This window comes from Microcaecilia unicolor, chromosome 1, assembly GCF_901765095.1.
Source record: "Microcaecilia unicolor chromosome 1, aMicUni1.1, whole genome shotgun sequence".
NCBI lineage: Eukaryota > Metazoa > Chordata > Amphibia > Gymnophiona > Siphonopidae > Microcaecilia > Microcaecilia unicolor.
Window position 1 is genome coordinate 675,556,798 of NC_044031.1, and position 27,361 is coordinate 675,584,158.

The 27,361-nt window shown below is 44.5% G+C and overlaps 1 protein-coding gene across 1 annotated transcript in view; it reads left to right on the forward strand.

Annotated features, from left to right (window-relative positions):
* Nucleotides 1–27,361, forward strand: part of NPTN (neuroplastin) — a 215,339-nt gene that overhangs the window by 64,475 nt on the left and 123,503 nt on the right. The window contains exons 4-6 of the mRNA XM_030191465.1: nucleotides 13,875–14,040; nucleotides 14,150–14,247; nucleotides 24,025–24,158. Coding sequence (XP_030047325.1) covers nucleotides 13,875–14,040; nucleotides 14,150–14,247; nucleotides 24,025–24,158 — 398 coding nt within the window. The remainder of the gene's footprint in view (nucleotides 1–13,874; nucleotides 14,041–14,149; nucleotides 14,248–24,024; nucleotides 24,159–27,361) is intronic.

Consider the following 27,361-nt stretch of genomic DNA (forward strand, 5'->3'; position numbering starts at 1 on the left):
GCTGTGCTAAAAAGTGGCCTATGGTATCAGTAGCGTGGGACTTCCCCGTGCGCTGAGGCCACTTTTAGTGTGGCTGTAAAATGGCCACAATTTCTATTTCTTCATTGATGGCCATGCGTCAATTTTCCAATTAGCACGTGAGGCTTACAGCCACTTATTTACTAGGCACTAAGGACTCGCATTCTAACCCTGTACTAATCAGGCAGTGTGTGGCAATTTACTTGTTTTATCCGATTAGCACAGGGCACGCCTACTCTCTGCCTCTAAACATGCCCCCTGCTCTAAAAAATAAAACCAATTTTTTAGTGTGTGCCGATCCCAGAATTAATGTGGGATCCTGAGCGTGTCTCATTGTAGTGCATTTTTGCATGTGATAAGCACACATTAGTAAAGGGGCCTTTTAATTTGTAGCCTTAAATTGGACGGTTGAAATGCTGTCAACTTTTTATATCTATTCATTGCTAAATCTTCCCCATATTTGTTTTTAAATTGAATAGTATAAGAATCTCCCCCCCCCCCCCCCCCCAGTTCTGAGGATACCCAGTAACTTGTTTATTAAAAACGCCAAAGCTCTGCCATCTTACTCAATTGATGGAAACTTGTGCTGTTTACAGCATACTGTCAGCTATGAGAAAGGTGTTGTATAGCAAGAAAAACAAGAATATTTCTTGGAATTGCAAGCTGGGAACCTGGTAGGCAATTGTGTTATCTGACACACAGTGCTAAAATACCAAAGCAACCTTTTTGAATGTCAAGACAACAGTGGAAAAGCCATGGAAGAAGAAGAATATAATTAGGGCCCTCTGTTCTTAGGTGTTTATAACTTGTAAATTTCAGTGTTCATTTTCCAGCTAATTAGGGGTTCTTTGAGGGTACAGAAATCTGTGTTTTTGCACCACAGCTGTTATTTCTGGATACCTTTTCCAGTGGAATTAGAGGATACAAGTCACACTTTTTTTTTTTTTGGGGGGGGGGGGTGTTGGAGAGAATGCTAAGGGATGTAGTGTTTATTAATAAAATCTCTCTTATTTTTTATATATATTTATTTCATAAGAACTGTTTTATCTGTCAATTGAAAACCTAAAATCAAAAGTCCTGTTTATAGAACTGATCACCTTTTGTAATCAGAATTTGAATTTTCTAGTTTATTTGCTATTGTAGGTGCTCTTTCCTTTCTATTTTATGTATAGATTTTAAGACACTTAACTTCTCCCTTCAATGAACTTTTTTTCAATGTGGGCTTCTGTAAAGATGGGTTATTTTACCACTAACTTGTTCAATTTTATAACAGGCCTTGTTTTATGTAATGAGATCTAGTTACTAATAACCCAGGTTAACAGTAAATAACCAGTCTTAACAGTAGCCCATATTGATAACGTCCCCCTCCCTCCTGGTTTCATCCAGTGCAATGCCAAATGCATGTGTTTCTAATGATGGATATTCAAGCTAAACCTGAGTTATATGCTTTCATTATTTTATGTTGAATTATCCGATACTTTGTACAGACACATATACATAGCAGTATATTAACATTCAAGCAATACATCTGGGGGAATTGTCTGCCAACTTTACAGAATGCAGATTTTGTGCAGAGTTCCCAAGCAGACATGGCAACTGGCACTATTGGAAATCCCCTACCCCCCTTGCACACACAGAGGCCTACAGCTTCCCCCACCAACCTCACCAGTACCCCTGGTGTGCTCGCCCTCCTCTCATAACATCCCCTAGCTTATTCTTCATATTTCCTCGGTCTCACCTCCCTCTCATGTGAGATCAGCTTCATGCTGCGCTGGTTCCGACTGCTGAATTTGAACTGCAAGCCTCTGTTGTATCCCATGTGCTCACATTTAGCAGTTTAAGCCAGTGTGGCAATGGAGGTTGATGCAGCCCAGTATGTATCCACTCTCCTCCTGCTCTTGATTTTCAGCACAAATAGGAGGGGAGAGAGAAAAGATAGCTTATAAGCTGGGGGGTGGGGGTTGCGTGAGGGTACCATAAGGTGAGTGAGCTGCATGCTTGTATATGTGTGCTGCTGAGGGGAAGGGTAGAAGAGAAGGAGAAGCCAGGGGGTTCTATAGGTGAGGTGTGCACCACATGCTGGGAATACCTCAGGTGAAGTGGGACAAGGAGACTGAACAGAAATTATACAGGGAAGATTTATAGAAAGCTTTGGGGAGATTGTGCATGGAGGAGGGGCGGGCTTAAGAGAGAGCTGTCAGTTCTGAGGAGGGTTGAGCATTGAAAGGGAGTTGTGGTGGGGTAAGTTGGGAAAGGAGGCCCAGAGATAGATATAGGAGTATATGTGGGAAGGGGGAGAAAGAAGGGGAACGCAAGAGGGATTTCAGAAATACAGCTTGTATGTGTGTGCTGGATCTGACAAGAAAGGTTTTAGAAAGAGAGCAAGGAGATATGTGAGCGGGGGTTGTGAGAAGAACTATGTGTATCTGTCTGGGGATGGGAGTTAAGAGAAAACTATGGGGGATGTGTGTACCCAGGGAGGGATTTAAGAGAGAGAGATGGAGACAAAACTGAGGGCTCCTGCTGGGATGGAGAGAGAGAGATTTAGAGGCAGATGCACTAAAGCTAAATGAGCCTTTAATGACCCTCCAACGAGGAAAATTTGATCCGTTGCATGCATCAAAGGGCTTTTACCGAGGAAGCTAGCAGCTAACGAAAACGGAATGGAGATGAGCAATTAGTGTAAAAACCCCATTGAAACGAGATGCACAAACCTTTTCCGATTGCCTTTACGCAGGAAAAAGGCAGGAAATCTAACGAGAGGTCTGGACCTCTCGTTAGGACAGCTCTGTGCCAGGAAAAATCATTAAGTGAAAAAATAAACAAACTTTGAGCCAATCCCAGCGCATTAGCAGAGCTAAAAGCGCTGTGATTGGTCCAAAGGACGTCAGAAAACACATCAAATAAAAAAAATTAAAAAAGGGTCGGGAGGGGGCAAGGGCGCTCGTCCGAGGCGTCCTGTATGGACGGCCTTGCCCCCCCCCCTCCGCTGCTCCCCACTTTCCGCGGCCCCCCCCCCCTAAAAAGCAAAATTCTAGCAGCCCCGGTCCCCCTCCCTTCCTGTTCTTGTGTTCTGCAGAGCTAACTCCGCCTCCCGTCATTCTTCCGCCCCGTGCCCCGCCCCCGCTGCCCCCCCTGAGGTTGACTACGCCGCTCCCCCCCTCCACCGAGACCCCCCTCCCTATTAACGACCCAAGCAGCGCCTCTCACCTCTTTCTGAAGCGCTGCACGGGCAGGAAGATCTGTTGTGTTGGTTGTAGAGTCTCCATGACGTCTCTTCTTCCCTGGCCTAGGCCCCGCCTCCTTCTGACGTAGGTTATTTACGTCAGAAGGAGGCGGGGCCTAGGCCAGGGAAGAAGAGACGTCATGGAGACTCTACAACCAACACAACAGATCTTCCTGCCCGTGCAGCGCTTCAGAAAGAGGTGAGAGGCGCTGCTCGGGTCGTTAATAGGGAGGGGGGTCTCGGTGGAGGGGGGGAGCGATGTAGTCGACCTCAGGGGGGGCAGCGGGGGCGGGGCGGAAGAATGACGGGAGGCGGAGTTAGCTCTGCAGAACACAAGAACAGGAAGGGAGGGGGACCGGGGCAGCTAGCATTTTGCTTTTTCATGGTGGGTGGGAAAGCGGCGGAAAGTGGGGAGCAGCGGGGGGGGGGGGGGGGCAAGGCCGTCCATACAGGACGCCTCGGACGAGCGCCCTTGCCCCCTCCTGATCCTTTGTTTTTGGATTTTGCTGACCGGGTAGCCACGTGTATGTGTTGTGGCTTTTTTTTTTGTTTGTTTTTACGTTTGCAGCATGCGCAGAGCAGCCAGCAAAACGCTTGGCTGCTCTGCGCATGATTTAGGGGCCGATTACCGATGTGTATTGTGATTCTTTGATACATTGTAAGTTTCAATACCGATCTGAGCATGTGTGACTTTTTTTTTTGGTGCATTTTTCGTTTTTTAAAAATCGTTAGGGACTTTAACGATTTTGATTTTTTTACGTTTGGTTGCTGCATCTGCCTCAAAGAGAGAGAAACTGGAGGTTGTCCACACTAGAGATGAGAGCAGAAAAAACTGATAGTTTGAGAGAACTGCAGAGCGAGGTTTTTTTTTCTTTTTTTGGAAAGGTTTGGTAAAATGTGTTTTTTCAGACAGCTTAACATGTCAGCTATTAATTCTGAGGTATTTTATTTCCCGTGGGTTTTTCCAGAGAAGGGAATGTGGTAAAACTAGAGGATATGAGTTGTTGCGGGGTGGTACACTTAGGAGTAATGACAGAAAAATCTTTTTCACAGAGAAGGGTGGTTGATGCCTGGAATGCCCTCCTGAGGGAGGTGGTGGAAAAAAAACAGTGGCGGAATTCAAAAAGGCGTGGTATGAACACAAGAGGATCTCTAGAAAATGAATGATATTATTAAAAACAAAACTTAAAGGGTTTGTGAAGAAACTGTGTTTTAAGCCTGTAAAATATATTGGATATTTTCCTGTCTTAAACATGTCTGAAGTACACAACTCGGGCATTCGGCACTCACTCAGACATACCAATTTTCTGATACACAATACTGCACCAGAAACCATTTCTTTGATAAATTTGGATTTATTTAGGCCGCAGCCAGGCCTTTAACATTGCATTTTTTCAACCATAAACATATAATACCACTTATAATAACCTTCTCCTGGGTACACAGCTACCTCCTATTCTTTATTATTGCTCCACAGGCTGTGCTGTCCAAGCACCCTGCTCCTCCTCAGTGTCCAAGCACCCTGCTCCTCCTCAGTGCTGTCTGTCATAGCACACGATGTCTCTTGATGCATCCCATGTAAGGATGCACCTCCAATTCTCCAAGTCACAGCTCTGGGCCCCCCTTGCCGTGTAAGCCAGGAGACAAGCTGTGTGCCATTGTTCTTCCCAAACCTGCTAACATGCAGCCATAAAATTTGCTTTTTGCAACTTCCAACAACTAATTTCAACACGTATTTACTACATCACTTCGCAATGTTACCTGCTAAGGTGCTGTGTACCCGGCACTGCCATTGCATAACTCTAGTAGCCTGCTGCTGCGACAACACACACTAGAACACATGGGCGGGTGGGTGGGCCAGCGTTGCTCTTCTCCTGCCTGTTGCACACAAAATGACACCCTCTCCAGACGCTGCTCCCTTCTTCCAATACCTATCTCCCACCCCTTTCTTCTTTAACTCCTTCCTCCCCACTCACTCCCTTCCCTTCTCTTAACTCAACCTCCCCACCCCTCCCCCCTTGTCTTTGTCGGCCTTCAGCCCGGTTGTGGGCGGCTCCCCTTTATGGGTTGGCCTAATTCTTTTCTCCTGTTTGGCCAGCAGATGGTGCTTGTTTATGCTTAAAGCTGATACAGAGGACTTCTCTTTCTTTTAGTTGTCACACAGATAATAGGAAGAGCCTGTAGTGATGTAACCAGTTTTTATTTGAAACTTGACTGTTCTGGGCTCTGATTGACCTGGAGTTTTGAAATTATCCAGCAGTGGCTGGTTGTTGCTTCAGTCTTAGCACAGGAAGAAGAGAGAGACATCTCTCTTTGCGGAGGCTCGTTGAATTATATGTCCTGATCTTCCCAGGTACTGTTTAGCCAGTATGCAAATATTTAGTTAGTGTTACAATTGATCCATTTTTCAATTACTTGTTACTGTTTGCACATTTTTGTCCACTGTTCAATAATTTTATGAGAATAAACACGTTTGTTTGTTCTGCCTGTCTGGACTGATAAAGAATCCTGGTGGTTTGTGTGTTAGGTCTGTGAGTGATTTCTGGGAATTGAGGAACCACTGGAAGTGTGGCCTCCAGTAACCTAGAAATCACTGGGGATAATTTGGGAACGGGAGACTCGCCTACAGGGGATTATGACCCAGTCGGTGGGAGGAGGGTGCTAGTGTAGAGCACAAGTGGCAGGTACAAGCAGACCTGAGCTGTGCTGAGGATAGACCCTCTGAGTGTCAGGAGGGTGGCTATTTGTTTTGTCACAGGGTTGCATATGTCAAGTGGTGCTTAGATGGCGACTCTGGCTGCATCAGCTAAGGCCGGTGCTGGGCTGGCTTGTACAGTGTGAGTCCCACATATAGCAATCCAGTTTAGGATGGGCTGGAGAGAGCTTCGACGGAAACTCCAGTAATTTGGAACGTGAGGACAGTGTCATGCAGACTTTTACGGTCTGTGTCCCACAAATGTCAAGACTGATTTGGATAGGCTGGATGGGGTTTGACAGCAACTCCAGTAGCTGGAACAAGGACAGAGCCAGGCTGACTTCTATGGTCTGTGTCCCAGAAACACCAAAGAAAGATCAATAATATCACGTTCATTGTTGATTTAAGTATTGAATTGCTAATGAATGTGACTGCTGGGCAGACTGAATGGACCATTCAGGTATTTGTATGCCGTCCCTTACTATGTTACTATGTTTTTCTTTTTTTTTTCTTAACTATTCTGGCAAATACTGTATGTTATAGGATGTTGTTAACTTTTTCCTACGGGAACATGTTCTTATTAATACCAGCTATGCTAATGGGTACCATTGAGTGGTACAGGAGACACCAAACAATGGAAGGTTATGCTGTTAGTTGATGATGATAACATTGTGATAAGTATTTATTAGCATTTCATAGATTCTCAGGGGTAGGGTATAGACTACTGGTTTGATACTTCACTAAAGGAACTATCTATATATATATAAAAGGCAAGACCAACGTTCTATGAAGCCTCCAGCCGGAAGTGTGAAGCGCCAGAGATATCCGGTTTCCCCATGAGTGAAGGAAAACAGCACAGCACGAAATCTCACACAGTGAAGGACTCAGAGGGGGGAGGGGAGAGAGATGCCCTCACTCTCTCTGTAACAAAAACACAGAACAGCAGGAAACTTAACACTGAAGGACTGGACTCGGAGGGGGGAGGGGGAGGGAGAGAGGGCAGGGACACACACTCCCACATGCACACTCTGAAGAAAACCTTGCTAGCCCCCGTTTCATTTGCATCAGAAACGGGGCTTTTTTACTAGTTTAATAATAAATGGGTTTTAGAGGGAGGAGAAGGTAGTGATAGGTTTTGGCTCAAGAAAGTACATAAGTATTGACATACTTTGGCTCAAGAAAGTACTTAAGTATTGCCATACTGGGACAGACCAAAGGTCCATCAAGCCCAGCATCCTCTTCCCAATAGTGGCTAATCCAGGTCACAAATGCTGGCAAGATCCCAAAAAAGTACAAAACATTTTAAAACTGCTTATCCCAGAAATAGTGGATTTTCCCCAAGTCCAATTTAATAATGGTCTATGGACTTTTCCTTTAGGAAGCCGTCCAAACCTTTTTTAAACTCTGCAAAGCTAACCACCTTTACCACATTGTCTGGCAACAAATTCCAGAGTTTAATTACACATTGAGTGAAGAAAAGTTTTCTCAGATTCGTTTTAAATGTAGTACTTTGTAACTTCATCGCATGCCCCCTAGTCCTAGTATTTTTGGAAAGTGGACGCTTCAAGTCTACCAGTTCAACTCCACTCATTATTTTATAGACCTTTATCATATTTCCCCTCAGCCATCTTTTCTCCAAGCTGAAGAGCCCTAGCTGTTTTATCCTTTCCTCATAGGGAAGTCGTCCCATCTCCTTTATCATTTTTGTCACCTTTCTCTGCACCTTTTCTAATTCCACTATATCTTTTTTGAGATGTGGCTACCAGAATTGAACACAGTATTCAAGGTGCGGTCACACCATGGAGCAATACAAAGGCATTATAACGTCCTCATTTTTGTTTTCCATTCATCTAATATAATAAAACGCACCGTGAACGTTCTGAAGCCAACGTTCTGTGAAGCCGGAAACTTGAAGCCGGAAGCTTCAAACCCTGAAACCCTGAAGCCTTGAAGCCTTGAAGCCATCTGACGTCACTCCCAGGCTGAGGCTGAAGGGTTCAGCCTGCCGTCTCTGCCCCGCCCTCGCGACAAAACAAACAAATCCGGAAGCGAAACGTCAGGGAAGGAGGCGGCGCTCCCGACGTCTAGCCTTCCCTTCGCTGTGTTCCGCCTTCAAAATAAGGCGGAACACAGCGAAGGGAAAGCTACACGTCGGGAGCGCCGCCTCCTTCCCTGACGCTTCGCTGCACGAACCGCCACGGAGGTAAAGTTAAAAAGAATAAAAAAAAAAAAAAAAGATGCATGGATGCGAAGGGGGGAGGGGCATGGATGCGAAGGGGGGGGGGGGGGGAGAAGAGGGCGGGCCAGGCTGGGACATGGGAGAGAGCGTAGCATGGATGCGGGGGGGGGGGGGGGACATGGAAGGGCGAGAGGGGACTTGCTGGAAAAGGATGAATGGAGGCGGCAGGGGACAGAGGAGCATGGATGGGCATGGATTGGAAGGGCAGGACACAGGGAGAGAGGGGAATTACTGGAAATGGATGAATGGAGGGGGCAGGGGACAGAGGAGCATGGATGGGCATGGATTGGGAGGGCAGGGCACAGGGAGAGAGGGGAATTACTGGAAATGGATGAATGGAGGGGGCAGGGGACAGAGGAGCATGGATGGGCATGGATTGGAAGGGCAGGACTCAGGGAGAGGGGAATTGCTGGATAGGGATGAATGGAGGGGACAGATGGGCATGGATGGATATGGATTGCAGAGCAGGCCTCAGGCAGAGAGGGGAAATGCTGGATAGGGAAAAATGGAGGGGCCAGGTGACAGATGAGCATGGATGGCCATGGATTGGAAGGGCAGGACTCAGGGAGAGGGGAATTGCTGGATAGGGATGAATGGAGGGGACAGATGGGCATGGATGGATATGGATTGCAGAGCAGGCCTCAGGCAGAGAGGGAAAATGCTGGATAGGGAAAAATGGAGGGGCCAGGTGACAGAGGAGCATGGATGGGCATGGATTGGAAGGGCAGGACTCAGGGAGAGGGGAATTGCTGGATAGGGATGAATGGAGGGGACAGATGGGCATGGATGGATATGGATTGCAGAGCAGGCCTCAGGCAGAGAGGGGAAATGCTGGATAGGGAAAAATGGAGGGGCCAGGTGACAGATGAGCATGGATGGGCATGGATTGGAAGGGCAGGACTCAGGGAGAGGGGAATTGCTGGATAGGGATGAATGGAGGGGACAGATGGGCATGGATGGATATGGATTGCAGAGCAGGCCTCAGGCAGAGAGGGGAAATGCAGGATAGCGATGAATGGAGGGGGCAGGTGACAGACAAACATGGATGGCCATGGATTGGGAGGGCAGGGCTCAGGGACAGAGGGGAATTGCTGGAAAAGGATGAATGGAGGGGGCAGGGGACAGATGGCCATGGATTGGGAGGGCACGGCTCACACTCTCTCTCTCATATACAATGTCTTTCTGACTCTCACTCTCACACACTCTGTCTCACACTGTATCACATTCACTCTCTATGTGCCACACAGTCACTCACACACTCGCTTGGTCTCATACACTCACTCAAACAGAGAATCTGTGTCTCACACACACTCTCTCTCTCGCCCACACACACACACTCTCACTCACACTGTGTCTCACATACACACTTGCACACACTCTCATTCTCACACACACACTCTCTCACAAACACACTCACACCCAGACTCACGCTCTCTCTCACACAATCACACTTTCACTCTGACTCTCAAACAGACACTCTCACATACACTCTCCCAAACATACACACTCCGAGGAAAACCTTGCTAGCGCCCGTTTCATTTGTGTCAGAAACGGGCCTTTTTTACTAGTTTTCTAATAATACCTAACATTCTATTTGCTTTCTTTGCTGCAGCAGCACACTGAGCAGAAGGTTTCAACGTATCAATGACGACACCTAGATCCCTTTCTTGGTCACTGACTCCTAATGTGGAACCTTGCATGACGTAGCTATAATTCGGGTTCCTCTTTCCCACATGCATCACTTTGCACTTGCTCACATTAAACATCATCTGCCATTTAGACTCCCAGTCTCGTAAGGTCCTCTTGTAATTTTTCACAATTCTCCTGCGATTTAACGACTTTGAATAAAGGAGTGGGGGAGGAAAAGAACAATTGTAACATATTAACATGAGCTGTGGTATATGCCAGTAGTTCCCAAACCTGGTCCTGGAGGCACCCCAGCCACTTAAGTTTTCAAGCTATCCACAATGAATATTCATGAGAGGGATTGCAAATCCCTCATGAATATTCATTTTGGATATCCTGAACACCTGACTGACAGGGGTTCCTGCAAGATCAGACTTGGGAACCACTGGTGTATGCTTATGTGATTGTCCAGTTCCCTATTTGACTGTGTAATGGACACTAGGAGCTAGGTTTACTAAGTGGCACTATGGGTGTGTTAGCGTTTTTAACGCGTGTAAATGGTTTGCGCATGTTAAATGCTAACGCACCCGTAGAAATGTATAGGCACATTAGTGTTTAACCCGCCTTAAATTAACAGGCACGTAAAAAACGCTAACACATCTTAGTAAACATACCCCTAGGTGTGTGTATGGCAGAATATTTCATTTTGTTTCGTTTCTTGTGTTTTCAAGAGTTTTCATTTTATTTTGGTTTTGTTAATTTTCATAGGGTGAATTTCTAGATGAAATGTGAAATTTCAAGGTGTGTTTTTTTTTTGTTGTTACCAGTAGAAGATGTCATGAAATGACATAGGAATTTTATTTCAAATGACTTCATGTTCTTAATGGACTGTGCAGAGACAAGGGCTAAAATTGTTGCACGGAAAACAGCATATTCTGCTCTGCAATTTTTCCTTCTGGAAGGTACCGAGCACAGCCTCTGAAGTCCTGTCTTCTAAGGGTATGGTGTGAGAAAGCTGCCTTGATTATGTCTATAGGGCATGGCTAGTGCATTTTCAAAACTGGAGAGAGAGAAGAAACTGTGGCCCAGTTTCACTGTGGCTCTGATTTTTGTTGGCGTTTCTACTGTATCAAAAAAAAGTGCATAGAAGAACCTGTAGAAGAGATGAATGTTGTGTTGGTAGAAAGCAAAGATGTATGATTTTCTAGGTCAGCTCTGTTCTCTTGATAATGACATATAACTGCCATTGCATTAACTGCAGGGGCAGCAGCTTGTGGCATAAGCATCTTTATTTTTGGTTAGTATTCTGAAAGTGTGATGTGATGAAAAATGAAAGAAAAGATTTTCTTTTACTCTGTTTATATTTGCTTGCTTTTAGAAATGTTCTTGGAAACCTTTCCAAGGACTGCTTATTACACTTAAACCATTTAATGAGAACTTTATACCAGTATATTTCCACATGCCTTCATTTCACATTTATATAGTTTTACCACAGGTTTGGCCACTTGTTGACATGTCTGTCATGTCATTGTTCACTTTTGCTTTTTATGATCAAATGATGTAAACAGTTTTTCTTTTCCTGTGTTTTATGTCTACCTGTGATACTTTTTCTCTTGGTTTCCTTCCTTCGTCATCTTGTACTTTTTACCCAGATGGCTAAATTTTGTGTTTTGAATCCAGTATAAAAGCCTTTAAATGTTTTGTTTAGATTTCTTTGCAGGTTTTGATATCGTTTATTGAACCAAAGTAAACCCCCTGTTTATAAAGCCGCACGGTAATGCCGACACAGCTCATTAAATGAGCTGTATTGGCATTGCTGCGCAGCTTTGTAAACAAGGGGGTAAGTGTTTTCCAAAAACAATATAATGTGTGAACTTTTGAGACCACATAGGTCTCTCGTTCAGTTCACTCTGAAAAGAGATGTGTGCAGTCTTGCTCAACCAAGCATGATGTAGAGTGTAAATGTTGGTTCAGCAAAAGATATTGCAGCCTTCAGATACAGTAAGCCTACCAGAATTGCACTAAAGAACTGAAGTTATTTGTGAAGTCAGGAGCTCCGATGACCTGGTGTACAAATTTTGTCTTTATCCACAGATGTAGTCCTAACCTTGTGAATCATTTGTCTGGTGCCTTTTCCCTAGTAACCTTGATTTTTCAGGCTGACTGCAGACTTCATCCTATCGATCTTCTGATTTTATTGTGATTCAGTAGGCTTTATTTTCTTGTTCTTTTTGTTTTTTTTTAAACCTATTGTGTACCCCAGGCATGCACAGTGTAGAGTAAAACAGAACATGCCATTTTATTCTGTATATTTTTCTTGGTGATATGTTTGACTGCATAGATACAGTTTAATTTTTATAACTGTTGCTTGCTAATGGATTTTTCCTAGTGTTGACAAATGCAATAGGTTATATACCAGCTTATTCTGAATACTGTGTGTTTTAATTTTAGCTATAAGTATTAGCTTGCTTATTTATCCCAATGATGAAAAATTGAAATACTTGACTATAAGTATTTGATGTATAAGATTTAGAACAACACTACTTAAATTGCTAGTTGAAAGTAGTTTTTACTGTGAAGTGACAATGGCCTAGAAAAATTATGGTGTGCTCTTACCATGTGTGGTGTAAGTAGCCATCCAACAACCTGGTATCACAGGTGAGAGAAACACAAGATTGCTGAGATATTGAGGATAATTTAATCAGAAAACTGGTAGAAAAATAATTTGAATTATATATTATGGCCTGGAAGCCATGAACCAAACATTAACCCCCTCCCCTCTATTTACTAAGCCATGCAGGTGGTTTCTGTGTGCAAATTCCTACACAGCCCATTCACTTTGAACGGGTTGTGCCGGCATTGACATGAGGCAGCCGCTAGTGCAGCTTAGTAAACAAGATAAATGTGATGCTGTGACAGCTTTTTTATTTTTCCGGTTTAGTGATTCAGATCCTTTTGTATGTTAGAAAAGTTTGCTCAACAGCTCCAATAGTCATCACTGAACAAAATTAACTAAAATCCTTTTCTGATATTTCGTAGTCATGAATTACTGGTAATTAAAACAGCTATATATTATGAATTTGCTTTGGAACTCCAAAGCCCATGCTAGCAAATTCTTCCCCAAAATGCAAATTTTATTCTAAAACTAACATTTTAGGAACCTTCACAACTTTTGTTCACCGTAACTGATCTTGATGCAATGCCTAGCATGTTTATGGTAACTATCAACAGAAATGCTATCAGGGCTGGTGAGGTGGGGAATGACCCTGGTTTTACATCCTCTGTGCAGCTGATTGAAGTAACACTCATCTGCAGCTGATTGGGAAGAAACTTACCATGGTGGACCAATCCCGTTGCTTCTGTTGCTGTATCACAAAAGAAAATTAGTGCTAAAAGATTCAATCAGCCACATAAAATAGTAAATTCCCTTTTTTTCTAAACACTTGTCATTTAAATTATAATTCAAAGATTTTCTCAAGTTAGCAATTTTTTTTTTGTTCTTACTGCCATTTTCTTCTCTTGTGCTTTAACAAAGACATACAAATATTGAAACAGGATTGGCCTATCCTGCTGAGCTCCATTAACACTCTAAAGCTGTAAACAAAGGTCGGCCATTTCACTGAGGTATCAGGACTCCGTTAAGACAATTTTTTAAAAAATGAAGACATTACTAAAATATAAATCTTAGAGTGACTGCATTTTTCTTCTGAATATTTATTCTTCTTCCTGTTTTATCATTGTTAATAACATTCCTTTAATGCATGTCTCAGTTGTAAGTACATTATATTTGAGTATTTGTTTTTACCTGCATAAAGCCTTAGATGTTAAGGGGCTAACTGTTTGACTCTATTATATTCTGTGAAAAGGTATGTGTGTTTGGCCTTAACACTGGACTGGTTCTGTCTTATCTCTAGAGCAGACTAAGTAGATTTGGATGCAGTTTGGCTCTGCTGTATGTTCTAAAGCAGGCCTGGTTATATGTGCAAGCTCCACTGCAGGCTCCAGGTAGAGCTGGGTACTTTCTGGCTTTGTTACAGATTTAAAATTTTGTCTTGTGCACTTTGTTTCAGAACCTAAGATTAATGCAAGTGAGAATGTGATCCTTCACCCACTTGGCACTTTCATCCTTCAGTGTAACCTGACCACTAATCCCAGCCCTCTCAACTCCAGCTATTGGGAAAAGAATGGGGAAGAGATTCCTGGCAGTAGGAAAAATGCCACCAATACTGAACACAAGTAAGCTGCAATTCTGTAGTGTGACTAGTAGTTGACATCCTTATTATGTTTTCTGTTTAGTGTGCCCCACCCATGTACATACTGATCAGCTTTGATCTCATGTCTATAGGATTTCAAAAGCCAAAACGGATGATTCGGGAGAGTACATTTGTGTGTTTACCTTTCTCACCTTCCATCCTTCAGCCAATTCTACCATTGAAGTAAAAGGTATGATGTGATTTTTTATTGATAAAATTTGTGATAAGCAATAATTTCATTTCTGTCCTGTCAGAGTACTATATATGCTTGCTAGGCAATATATTTGAAGACCAAACATTTTGGAAAATATTGTTTTTTTTTGGTTTTTTTTTTTTGTGGACATCAGAAACGAAGTAACATAGAGGCATATTTTCAAAGCACTTAGCCTTCCAAAGTTCCATAGAAACCTATGGAACTTTGGAAGGCTAAGTGCTTTGAAAACATGCCTCGTGGAGGGGCATAATCGAACGCGAACACCTATCTCCATGGACATCTATGTCTGAAAACGGGTACCTGAAGAGGCGGGACAGACCGTATTTTTGAAAAAATGGACGTTTTTCAGCTGGGCGTTTGTTTTTTTTTTTTTAGCGATAATGGAAACTAAAAACGCTCAGCTCAAAAACGTCCTAATCCGAGCCATTTGGTCGTGGGAGGGGCCACGATTCGTAGTACACTCGTCCCCCTGACATGCCAGGACACCAACTGGGCACCCTAGAGGTCAGTGCGGTGGACTTCAGACAACGCTCCCACAAGCATAGCTCCCTTACCACGGGTGCTGAGCACCCAACCCCCCTCCCCCAAAACCCACTACCCACAAATGTACAACACTACCATAGCTCTTAGGGGTGAAGGGGGCACCTACATGTGGGTACAGTGGGTTTTGGAGGCCTCCCATTTACCAGCACAAGTGTTAGGTAGGGGGGATGGGCCTGGGGCCACCTGGCTGAAGTGCACTGCGGTACCCACTAAAAGTGCTCCATGGACCTGCATACACGCAGGCCTCTAGGAGTTGTTGCTGCTATATAACATTGGCACACCAGTTGACACCTGAAGACTAATCTCTCCGAAAATGTCCTTTATTGGAATAAGCACGCTTACTCACAGTTAACTGCAGATCAGAGGTTGTGCCCCACTGGCAACGAGTCTCCCTGGTACTGAGCAGGGGCGTAGCCAGACTTCCGTGGGAGGGAGGTCCAGAGCTCGAGGGGAGGGGGCACATTTTAGCCCCCCCCCCCCGCCGCCCCCCTCCCGCCGCCATTGTCGTCCCCCGTCTCTGCCGACCCCCCTCCCGCCGCGAACCCTCCCCCGCCGCCGCCTACCTTCCGTTTTGCTGGCGGGGGACCCCACTCCCCACCAGCCGACGTCCTGTCCGACCGTTCTGCTGCAGAGAAAAGTCTTCTTCCTTGCATGCTGACGTCTGGAGGGGGGTCCCGACTGAAATCTACGGGGACCCAGGCCCCCTCAGGCCCCATGTAGCTACGCCACTGAGATTAGCAGTAGGTCAGAGCTGGCACAATGCCCTCTTTCAGCCACATTCAAGGTAAGAACTAAGTTCTGTAATGTGGCTAACACGTGAAAGGGATCTAAAACTGGCTTACAAAAATGGCCACTACCTCATGGACTGCCGGAAACAAAACAGGGCACACTCTGACCCAGTAAGCAGGGAGAAAAGCACCATGGGAGTAGAGTCTACCAACATCGTGAGCATTTGCCACAAGCTACTGGAATCATGGAGCCCAATACCCTACACCCACCACAATGCATTGCTGATGTGACTCTGCAGTGCGCATAACAGAAAACTTGTCACACTCACCCGAGAACCACATCAGAACCAGGGAAAGGCTGTCACAGGATAGAACACATTCTGCTGTTATAGAGGTGGGTACGGCATTTGAGGCTGGCATAGAGACTGGAAAAAAAGTTAAGTGGTTATATTTGGTGGGAGGGGGTTAGTGACCACTGGGGGAGTCCGGTGAGGTCATCCCCGATTCCCTCCGGTGGTCATCTGGGCAGTTGGTACACTTTTTTGGGACTTGTTAGTGAAAAAAAAAAAGGTCCAAAAAAAGTGACCCAAAATCGCGGTAAAAACGCCTTTTTTTCGATTATCAGCTAAAGACGCCCATCTCTACTCGGCCGATAACCACGCCCCAGTTCCGCCTTCACCACGCCCCCGTCAACTTTACCCATTTCCGCGACGGATTGCAGTTGGAAACACCCAAAATCGGCTTTCGATTATACCGATTTGGGCGCCCACGGGAGAAAGACGCCCATCTCCCGATTTAGGTCGCAATATAGGCGTTTTTCTCTTTCGATTATAAGCAGGATTGTAACATAGTAGATGACGGCAGAAAAAGACCTGCACGGTCCGTCCAGTCTGCCCAACAAGATAACTCATATGTGCTACTTTTTGTGTATACCTTACCTTGATTTGTATTTTGTCTTTTTCAGGGCACAGACCGTATAAGTCTGCCCAGCACTAGCCCCACCTCCCAACCACCAGCCCCTTGATTTGTATCTGTCTTTTTCAGGGCACAGACCGTATAAGTCTGCCCAGCACTAGCTCCACCTCCCAAACACCAGCCCCTTGATTTGTATCTGTCTTTTTCAGGGCACAGACTGTATAAGTCTGCCCAGCACTAACCTTGCCTCCCAACCACCAGCCCCGCCTCTGCCATCCAATCCTCCGCTAAGCTCCTGAGGATCCCTTCCTTCCGAACAGGATTCTTTTTTGTTTATCCCATGTATGTTTGAATTCCTTTACTGTTTTCATCTCCACCACCTCCCGCGGGAGGGCATTCCAAGCATCCACCACGCTCTCGGTGAAAAAATACTTCCTGACATATGTTCATATTAGAAACAGCATACCATAATGTTTATAAGGTATAAAAAACTGGGGCTGGCTTGGAGCCTCTCTTGAAGAAAACCTGGACTTGATTTCTGGATCAGTTCTTCCACTCCCCAGAGCAGTTGGAGCTGGAGATATTACGGAACCAACATTCAAAACCTCCGGTGGAGGTGGGGGGGGGGGGGGGGGGTGTTGGGATTGAATCCCTGCTATGGTGCAGTGTCAACATCTAGTTAGTATCTTAACTAGGTTTTTCAGTCATTGTTTATATTTTCTTTTTTTTTTTCCCCACACAGCCCAATGTAGGCCTTGGTTTGACGACCTTGGACTCCCAGTCAGGGTTACCTACATTCAAAATTGACTCTTTTGCAGCAGATATATTATTTACCAGATAAGATGTCCGAGAATAAAGCCTCCATTGGTTTTCAAAAGTGCATCCTGTGCAGAAGGACTATGTCTGTTACAGATACTCATAGCTGATGCCTGCAATGCAGGGGACTCTGCCAATGGGCAGGAGAGGTCTTTGAAGACATGTAAAGCTTTGTGCTGAGAAGTCAAGTCCATTGATTTAAACATTGTTCTCCAAGGGCCCTGGAGCTCTATTGGATGCTGGGGATGCATTGGTGGCTAGTATGTAGCATTCACCCGCAGCATCAGTTCTCCGAGGACACGCAGGCTTATTCTCACAAGTGGGTCAACAATCCACATCGGCCCGGGAATTGCCATAATGCATAGCAAAAAGAACAAACTTTGCTAGAGCCTTCTGGTGCGCGTGCTGCACCGCGCATGTGTGCAGTGCCTTCCCGCCTGCCGTGCGACCACGCTCCTTAGTTTTTCTCTGCGTCAGGAGCAGCGGTCTTTTTGCCATTGCTTCTTCCTTGCGCCTGGCAAAGAGCCTTTTCGTGCTTTTTTTCACAACAATTTTTTTTTCTTCTTTCCCTTTACTATTCTTTCACACACACACACACACAGTTATACTTAATTAGTTTTTTTAGCTCGAGTATAAGTTTTCTTTATTTTTTCTCACATGGCCACACTTAGGCCTGCTCGGTCGGGCTTCCCATTTTTGTGCTTTTATTTTTATGCACAATTAAGTGTTTTAATTGTGCTGAAGCCGTTTTCCCTTCCATGTCATCGAAGACTCCCAGTGGCTTCAAACGTACTCGGTGCAACCGGACCATCTCGGGTACTGATACACATTCTTGGTGTATTCAGTGTCTTGGTCCCGACCATATCCTGGCAAATTGTGTCCTTTGTCTTCGTATGAAGAAAAGGACACAAAATTCCTAAGAAGCTCAGAGAGAGAAACTTTTTGGAACTTGGCCCGGTCCTTCGAGGTCGGCGACATCAGCGTCGAGAAAGGCATAGACATCGGGAATCGAGGTACAGATGGCTGCTGCGAGGCCTAGAGACACTAGGAGCAGTGAGACATTGAGTGAGTCTCCACCTGTTTCGAGGCTTCCTGCTGTACAGGCCCCTCGGGACTAGTGTCACCTACGTCCCCGGTGTTGATTGCCACCCAGGCCAACTCTCCTTCGGCATCGGTGGAGGAAGCTTCGCCGGACTCAAGGCAAGAACCGATTTCTCGAGGTGGGCATGGTCTCGGACGTCCCTGAAAGTGCTGTCCAATACCAAGGAGGAACGCTCGTGGGAGTCAGAGGAGGATCCCAGGTACTTTTCCTCTGATGAATCCTATGGAATCCCTTCTGAACCTTCCCCTCCACCTGAGAGCCTCTCGTTCACCTTGTTTGTGCTGGAAATGGCTGAGGCCATACCATTCCCCGTAGAAGTGGAGGATGAGCCCAGGGCTTAGATGCTGAAGGTCCTGGCTACACCTCTCCACCTGGCAGTGATGGCTCCTCTGCACGAGGTACTCATGGAAGTCCTTGTGTGGAACTGGGCGTCCCCTCTGTCCCTGTGGTCCCCAAGAAGATAGATACCCAGTATCTGATCCACTGGGAACCTGGGTTGGTGAGGTCTCAGTTACTCCATGGTGGTAGAAGCCGCTCTTAAGAGAGCCAAGAGTACTAGGGACTATGCTTCAGCTCCCCCAGGCAGAGAAGCTAGAACTTTGGACTCTTTTTGGAGGAAAATGTTTCAGGTCGCTATGCTTATTGCCCATATTCAATCATAGCTCTTCATGAGCGTCTACTTGCAGAACTCGGTGAGGAAGCTGTTTGACTTGGTTATTGCTCTCCCTCCGGAGCAGGCCGAGCCTTTTGGCCAGCTGGTCAAACAGCAGAAGGTGTGTCGCAGGTTCTTGGCCAGGGGCACTTAAGACACTTTTGACGTGTCATTGAGGATCTCTGCCCAGGGTATAGTGATGCGCAGAATCTCACGGTTGCGTGTCTCTGACCTGGACTATTCGGTCCAGCAGAGAATGGTGGATGCCCCTTGCCGGGGGGGATAATCTTTTCAGAGAGAAGGTTGAGGAGATGGCTGACCAGATCAAGAAGCACACTGATGCTATGTCTTCCCTCTCCCGCCGGGTGCCTTCTGCCACCACCTCCTCATGTTGGAGGTATTTTCATGGGCCACGGAGTGCTTCTAATGCCTATGCTAGGCGTAGGTACGCTGCTGCGGCTCACCAGCCTGCTCAGGCTACACCCCAGCGCGCTCATTCTCATCAACAGCATGCCACCAAGGCCCCTGCTGCTCACCAGCAAAAGCAAAGGACAGGCTTTTGACTGACTCCAGCAGAGCATAGCCTCCATAAAAGTGTCCATGCCGGATGACTTACTGGTTGGGGGGAGGTTAAAGTTTTTTTCACCAAAGGTGCCCTTTCATAACTTCCGACCGGTGGGTTCTTCAAATAATTTGGCTAGCATACACCCTCAATTTGATATCCAAACATCCAACTTGCCCACCGAGAGCACATTCATTCAGTTCTCAGCACAAGCAGGTACTTGCAGAGAAACTCTCTACCCTTCTAAACCTGTTCCACCAGGGGAAGAAGGACAGAAATTCTATTCCAGGTACTTTCCTGTGCAGAAGAAGACAGGGGGGATGCTTCCCATCCTAGATCTAAGGGCCCTGAACAAATTTCTAATCTGAGAAAAGTTCAGGATGGTTTCCCTGGGCACCCTTCTTCCCATGATTCAGGAGAACAATTGGTATGCTCTCTGGATTTGAAGGATGCATATACACACATCCTGATACTTCCACCTCACAGGAAGTATCTTTGGTTTCAGCTGGGAACACATCACTTTCAGTACTGCGTGTTGCCCTTTGGCCTCGCGTCAGCTCCCAGGGTGTTTACAGAATGTCTAGTGGTAGTTGCAGCGTTGCTACTCAGACTGGGGGTTCATGTGTTCCTTTATCTCGACGATTGGCTGGTGAAGAGCACCTCGGAGGTAGGTGCTCAGGAATCCATGCAGAAGACTATTCAGGTGCTGGAGCTACTAGGGTTCGTAATAAACTACCCCAAGTCCCATCTCCATCCTGTTCAACAATTGGAATTTATAGGAGCCCTGCTCGATACAAAGAATGTCCGAGACTTCCTCCTAGAGGCATGTGCGGACAACCTTCTCTTCCTTTTCCAAGGTTTGAACATATCAGCAGGTCACAGCTCAGCAGATGTTGAAATTGTTGGGCCACATGGCTTCCACAGTGTATGTTATACCCATGGCACGTCTTCATAAGTACATAAGCACCGCCATACTGGGAAAAGACCAAGGGTCCATCAAGCCCAGCGTCTTGTCTCTGACAGTGGCCAATCCAGGCCTCAAGAACCTGGCAAAAACCCAAAAACAAAAGAAAAATTTAAATTAATAATGTTCAATGGACTTTTCCTTCAGGAATCTTTCTAAACCCCCTTTAAACTCAGCAAGGCCAACTGCTGTCAGTACATTCTCCTGCAACGAGTTCCAGAGTCTAACTACGCGTTGAATAAAGAAAAACACATGAGATCTGCTCAATGGACCCTGGCTTCTTAGAGGTATCAAGCCACGGGATGTCATCTGAGTCTCCCCGGAGCTTGTGCACTCTCTACAATGATGGACAATTCGGTCCAATCTGACTTTGGGACTCCCATTCCAAATTCCTCAGCCACAAAAAGTGCTGATGACGGATGCATCTCTCTCTCTCCAGGAAACGAACCTTCAGATCAATGCTAAATCAGATCAATACAGCAGGATTAGTGTCGTAATAAGGTAAAACTATACAAAACAAGAAAATAACACTAGTATATGGCTAGACCGCTAAGGTGTACTTAATATTTGGAAGGGAATCCCTCAGAAACCTATTGGACAAAAAATAGTCCTAGGTTAACGGCAGGTATATTTTCCTGTCGATGAGTCTCTATCATAGGGATGCATATAAACCTTCCTTTTTTATATTTTTACAGTGCTCAATGCTGTGATTTACACAAAATGCTTCATATGACTTGAATCCAAAAACTTTTACATGACTTTTAAATGAAAGCGCCCGAAAGTATATCAGAGCAACACTTATGGTCCAACGGCGCCACCGTTTCACCATCTCGAGGCTTCCTCAGGGACTCATGTTGCCGATAAACTTTAATTTTTCGAGCTGTTTGCTTCTAAAACAAAAAAGATTCAGTCAATGTTTCAGTACATTTTAAACAAAACACGGATATAAAGTAAACCGCTGAAATACTAACTTCTAGATTACTTTCTTCAGAACATGGCGCTTACACGTCACAAGCTGAGTCTGGACTTTAAATAGAACATTGAAATCAGCTGTCTGCAACTCTGACTACATCCGGAGACGTGGTATTGATGATTGGCATTCTCTTTAATAAAACGTATGCCAATCGATTTTATTGTTCAGGCCACCGGGTTCTAAAGATTTCAACATAAAAGTCCATTTAGCCTCCCTTCTTTGCAACATTAATTTTCTATTTCCCCCTCTGATATTTCCTTATATCCTATCCACAATACAGCATTTAAGATCTTCAAATTTATGCTTATAGGCAATGCAGTGTTCTACTGGAGCGCCGAGTGATCTGGAACGCTCTAAAGGCTTTCAGAGATTGGCTGTCCAATCAAATTATCCTCATTCAGACAGATAATCATGTTGTGATATATTACACCAACAAGCAGGAGGACATCGGATCTCGCTGTCTGTGTTAGGAAGTTATCCAGATGTGGCTCTGGGCATTCCATCACAGCATGTTTCTACAAGCCACTTATCTGGCAGGTGCAAACAACGGCCTGGTCGACAGACTGAACAGGATAATGCAACCTCAGAAGTGGTCTCTGAATATGGGCATAGCCCGCAACATCTTACGAACATTGGGCACCCCCTCGGTGGATCTTTTTGCCACTCAACTCAAACACAAGGTCCCTCAGTACTGTTCCACAGGCATGACATCCTGGCTGGCACTGGCATTTTTCATATGATGTCTATGTTAATTAAATCTTGTCTTTAGCATCTGGCTTGTTTCTCCAATATAGCACCCTTCGTCACATTTTTTACACTGAATGATGTATACCACATTCCAATGTGGTATAGATCATGACCTTTCATGATCTAATGAGACCAAAGAGGACCATTTTGGTTTTGATGATAAGTGACATGTAGCATGAAACAAACATCACATCACCATGCTAACACTATTACTTAGGAAGAAAGTGACTATTCTTGAGTGGCCCAAAGCCCAGACCTAAATTCAATGGAAAGTCTGTTGCTTTTGACTGCAGTCAAAAGATGATCCCTGATGCTTGTTCTATGCCTGTGCTACTCTGCCAAGAAGAATGGGCAAAAACTTCTGTGCAAAGTTGGTAGACATTTATCCAGAATTTCTTATGGCGGCTGCTGTTGACATGAATCATTTAGTTCTTCCATTATCTATTTTTTAGACAGCAAAAGGTGAAAAAATGCTCAAGGATGTGAAGACTCAAAGGCACTGCATCTTTCATTTGCGGATAACCTTTCTGCGGTGACCTGTTTACTGTAAGCAGTGTATTGGGGGGGGGGGGAGGGGGCGACCCATTAGATAACATGGATTTACATTGTAGAGAGAGGCAGTACACCATAAGGATTTAACAAATGGAATAGAGGGATTTGTTGCCTCCACATAGTATGTGAGGGGTAGGGGTGGAAGAAAGTGAGTAGGTTTGTAGTGGTGGAAGGGGCAGATTACAATCTGCCAGGGCTAGAGATAGATTTATTTATTTTTAAAGCATCAAAGCATTTGGGTGGGACGGGAAGATCGCAGCTGTGAAAGCTGGATTAGTTTTGAGGGCTGAGGTCTAGTGATGGCAAGGGGAGCTTCTGAGAGGTGGATTTTTGATGGCTCAAGAGTTTGGTAGGAGTGGGGTGTCTGGCAAGTCACTTAATCATCCACTGCCCCAGGTACAATACTTAGATTGTAAGCTTACTATGTAAACTGCTTTGATTGTACCATAAAAATGCGGTATATCAAATCCCATTTCCCTTACCTTTACCCCTTCTTATTTGTTTTTATGAACTCATGAGGATCTGAATTAGCTAGATTTTGTTCCACTAATCTGCTAACGAGCAAATTTCCAGATACACCATAGCAAAAATAATTCCAAAACAATTTGCCAGAGCAATAACACACATTAAGGTGTCTGAATTCTTTAATGCATATTCTCTTAGATTGTAATGGGAGGAATTTGGATAATGTGAACTTATTCCTTGGATTTTTTTAAAGCAAATATTAAGATTATCCGACTCTCTACATCACTGATTCCTAAATCTGTCCTGGAGGAACCCCATCTAGTCAGGTTTCAGGATATCCACAATTAATATGCATGAGAGAGATTTACATACACTGCTTCCTTGGTATTCAAAGGTCTTATGCTATTTATTGTGGATATCCTGAAAACCTGATCAGGTGAGGTTCCCCCAGAACAATTTTGAGAATCATTGCTTTACACTATATAGATATAAATAATATTTCTCTTAATTTTACAGTGTTTCTCTGTAAATGTATATAGCATGACAAACTAATGCTGTACAGCTAAGTGATTGAGGTAGATGGAATTTTTTTAGCATAGCCCATTTTCAGATCACAAATATTATGCATTTCTTTATTTTAAATTTCTAGAGCTTGCTGAAGGACACGTAGCAAAATATTCAGGGTTTTTTTATTTCCTGTAATGGAATTTTGCTGTTTACCTTTGTGTTTGTAGCATCCCCTGAAATTATTGGCCATAAAAGAAGTGAAAATAAAAATGAAGGACAAAAAGCTGTTTTATACTGCAAGTCAGTAGGCTACCCGCAACCTGCGTGGATTTGGCGTAAGGAGATGAACAACATCTTTGTAGTGAGTATTTGGGTTTTTTTTTAATGCAGAACTCATCTTTGTTTTATTTCACCTTTTATTATTAGAACATGATTAAAGAAGAGTGGAAGGAAGTGCTAGCATATAACCAATTAATTTTTGGGCTTGTCTGCTAAAGTGCTGTAAGGTTTTGTGATTACCCTGGGTTAATCAAACTTTATTAAGATTTATTAATTGCCTTTAGGAAGAGATTCACCTAGTATGTAATAACTTCAAGACTTTGGTTTTAACTTTAGGGAGTGTTCCCAGAATTTTGCCATTTTGTTAATATAGGACAAATGTTTTTACACTGCATTAACGGAATGGCAGATAATGCCATGAGGGTAACAAAAGAGGAGGAAATGCATGTGAGCAACAAAAGAAAGGAGTGAGGAAGATCCAAAGGGGATGTCAAAATAAAAGTATTTATTGTGAAAATCGTAAAAACGACCCGACACGGCCGTGTTTCGGCATAAGGGCCTGCCTCAGGGGTCAAACAAATCTGTCAAATTGTAATAAAAAAAAATGTCTGATTTAAAGATGATGTCAAGATCGAACTACCGCAGCAACCACAGTACTTTGTCCTGTGACATAAATGTTTGTAATAGTGAAATCTTCCTCAAAGCAGACCTTCCAGCACTGACCTTGAACTTCCTACCACCAAGGTCAGTGCTGGAAGGTCAACCTTAGAATGCAGGCCTGGCCTGGATTACTTAAACTCATTTCTAATGTGGCAATCACTATACAATCTTCAATGTTCAAACTGTTGTTTTGAGGAAGATTTTGCTCTCTTACAAACATTTAGGTCACAGGACGAAGTACTGTGGTTGCCTCGGTAGTCCTCTTGGATGTACAGAAATAAAAGATGTAGTGTTTTATACATCCAGGATCTTGACATCATTTTTAAGTCAAACATTTTTTATTACAATTTGACAGATTTGTTTGACCCCTGAGGCAGGCCCTTGTGCCGAAACACGGCCGTGTCGGGTCGTTTTTACGATTTTCACAATAAATACTCTTATTTTGACATCCCCTTTGGATCCGCCTCACTCCTTTCTTTTGTAGATAATGCAATGAAACACCTGCATGTTAGTTAATGTGGCAGTAGTTGCTACACACTGTAACTTGCATTCCTTGCCCATTTCATTCCTCCTTCCGTATTAGCTGTCAATCCTGTGTTAACCAGCTAACATGGTTAAGATCATAAGAATAGCCATACTGGGTCAGACCAATGGTCCATCTAGCCCAGTATTCTGTATTCAGCAGTGGCCAAACCAGGTTACAAGTACCTGGCAGAAGCCCAAATAGTGGTAGCATTCCATGCTACCAATCCCAGGTCAAGCAGTAGTTTCCCCATATCTGTCTCAGTAGCAGGCTATGGACATTTCCTCCAGGAACTTGTCAAAACCTATTTTAAACCCAGATACACTAACTGCTGTTACTACATCCTCCGGCAAAGAGCTTAACTATTTGTTGAGTGAAAAATATTTCCTCCTATTTGTTTTAAAAGTATTTCCATGTACCTTCTTTGAGTGTCCCCTAGGCTTTGTACTTTTGGAACAAGTAAAAAAGTCGATACGCGTCTCATTTTACACCACACAGGATTTTGTAGACCTCAATCATATCTCCCCTCATCCGTCTCTTTTCCAAGCTGAAGAGCCCTAACCTCTTTAGCCTTTCCTCATATGAGAGGAATTCCATCCCTTTTATCATTTTGGTTGCTCTTCTTTGAACCTTTTCTAATTCCACTATATCTTTTTTGAGATGTGGCGACCAGAACTGAATTTAATACTGAAGGTGTGGTCGCACCGTGGAGCAATACAGAGGCTTTATAGTATTTTTGCTCTTATTCCTCTCTTTCCTAATAATTCCTATCATCCTGTTTACTTTTTTTGGCCTCTGCCGCACATTGAGCAGAAGATCTTTTTCTTGAGTGCTGACCCCCAAAGTGGACCGTAGCATCAGGTAACTATGATTCGGATTATTCTTTCCAATATGCATCAGTTTGCATTTTTCCTAAGGCCTTCCTGCAGTTTTTGACAGTCTTGCATGTACTTTAACAACCTTGAATAGTTTTGTGTCATCTTCAAATTTAACCACCTCACTCATCGTTCTGATTTCCATATTATTTATAAATATGTTAAATAGCACCGGTCCCAGTAGTGATCCCTGCTGCACTCCACTATTTACCCTCCTCCGTTGAGAGGAATGTCTATCTAACCCTAGTTAGTAGTAGAAGTAGATGGAGCTACAGAAACTGAACTATTGAGTGATATCACCGGTATAAGGACTGGTACAGGCTGGAATCCTATTTGGACTGGTGCAATGAGGTCTAGGTGAGCTAGGTCTGACTCCCTGGGTTACAGTCCACAGCCTGTATCTGTTTAATGAATATGTAGCTGTAATTTTTGTTTAAACTATATGATTTATTTATTTTACTTCTAGTACACTGCCTTGGACCTTCTTAGGATTTGGCGGTTATATCTTGGTTCCTGGTCCTTGAGCTGTTGCTCCTGGGGTTTGGGTCACAGTCCTTATACCAGTTGAGCCAGGAGAGCTTTTGAAGTCTTCATCCCTGAGCTTTAGATCATATGCTCTTGTTTGCTGGCTGAGCTGGCACAGGTCCCTAGGGGGGCCCCTGCCAGAGGAGCAGACCTAAGTATTTGCCTGTTTGGGCTGCCTCCTTTTTGGTGTGAGGACGTGGAGGAACTCTTGGGGACCTGGGCAAAGTCACATCCAAGTGTGTCTCCCTTCCCCTGCCCCCAAACCTTGTTTTAAAAAAAAGGTACTTAACAAGGGTTTAATTTTGTGTGCTTTATTCTCTCATCTTATTTTATTTTTTTTGGAGGGGGGAGGAAGAGCCTACCAGTCGGTGCAGCATGGTAGGTACAGAGGCAGTGCTGGGGAGAGGTGGGGAGGGGGCAGGAAGGCAATTTCAGGGTGGGCAATCTGGTCTCAGTCCTGATATTGGATTGGTCCAAGGTTTGTTTCTATGGGAGGGTTGCCACTGGAGTCCAGTCTGGATGCCTCATACCCTGAACGTCTTTATATTGCTGCCAGCCCCTTCTGCCCTGCTTTGTTGGTGCCATTTATGAGGTGCTCCTGCTAGCTCTGGAAAGCACCAGCAGCAAGGGAGCTATTGTGTCGGGAGTTCAGCGTGGCAGCCATGGCTCTCCTGTCTTTGGCAGGAATGGCAGCCATTTTGA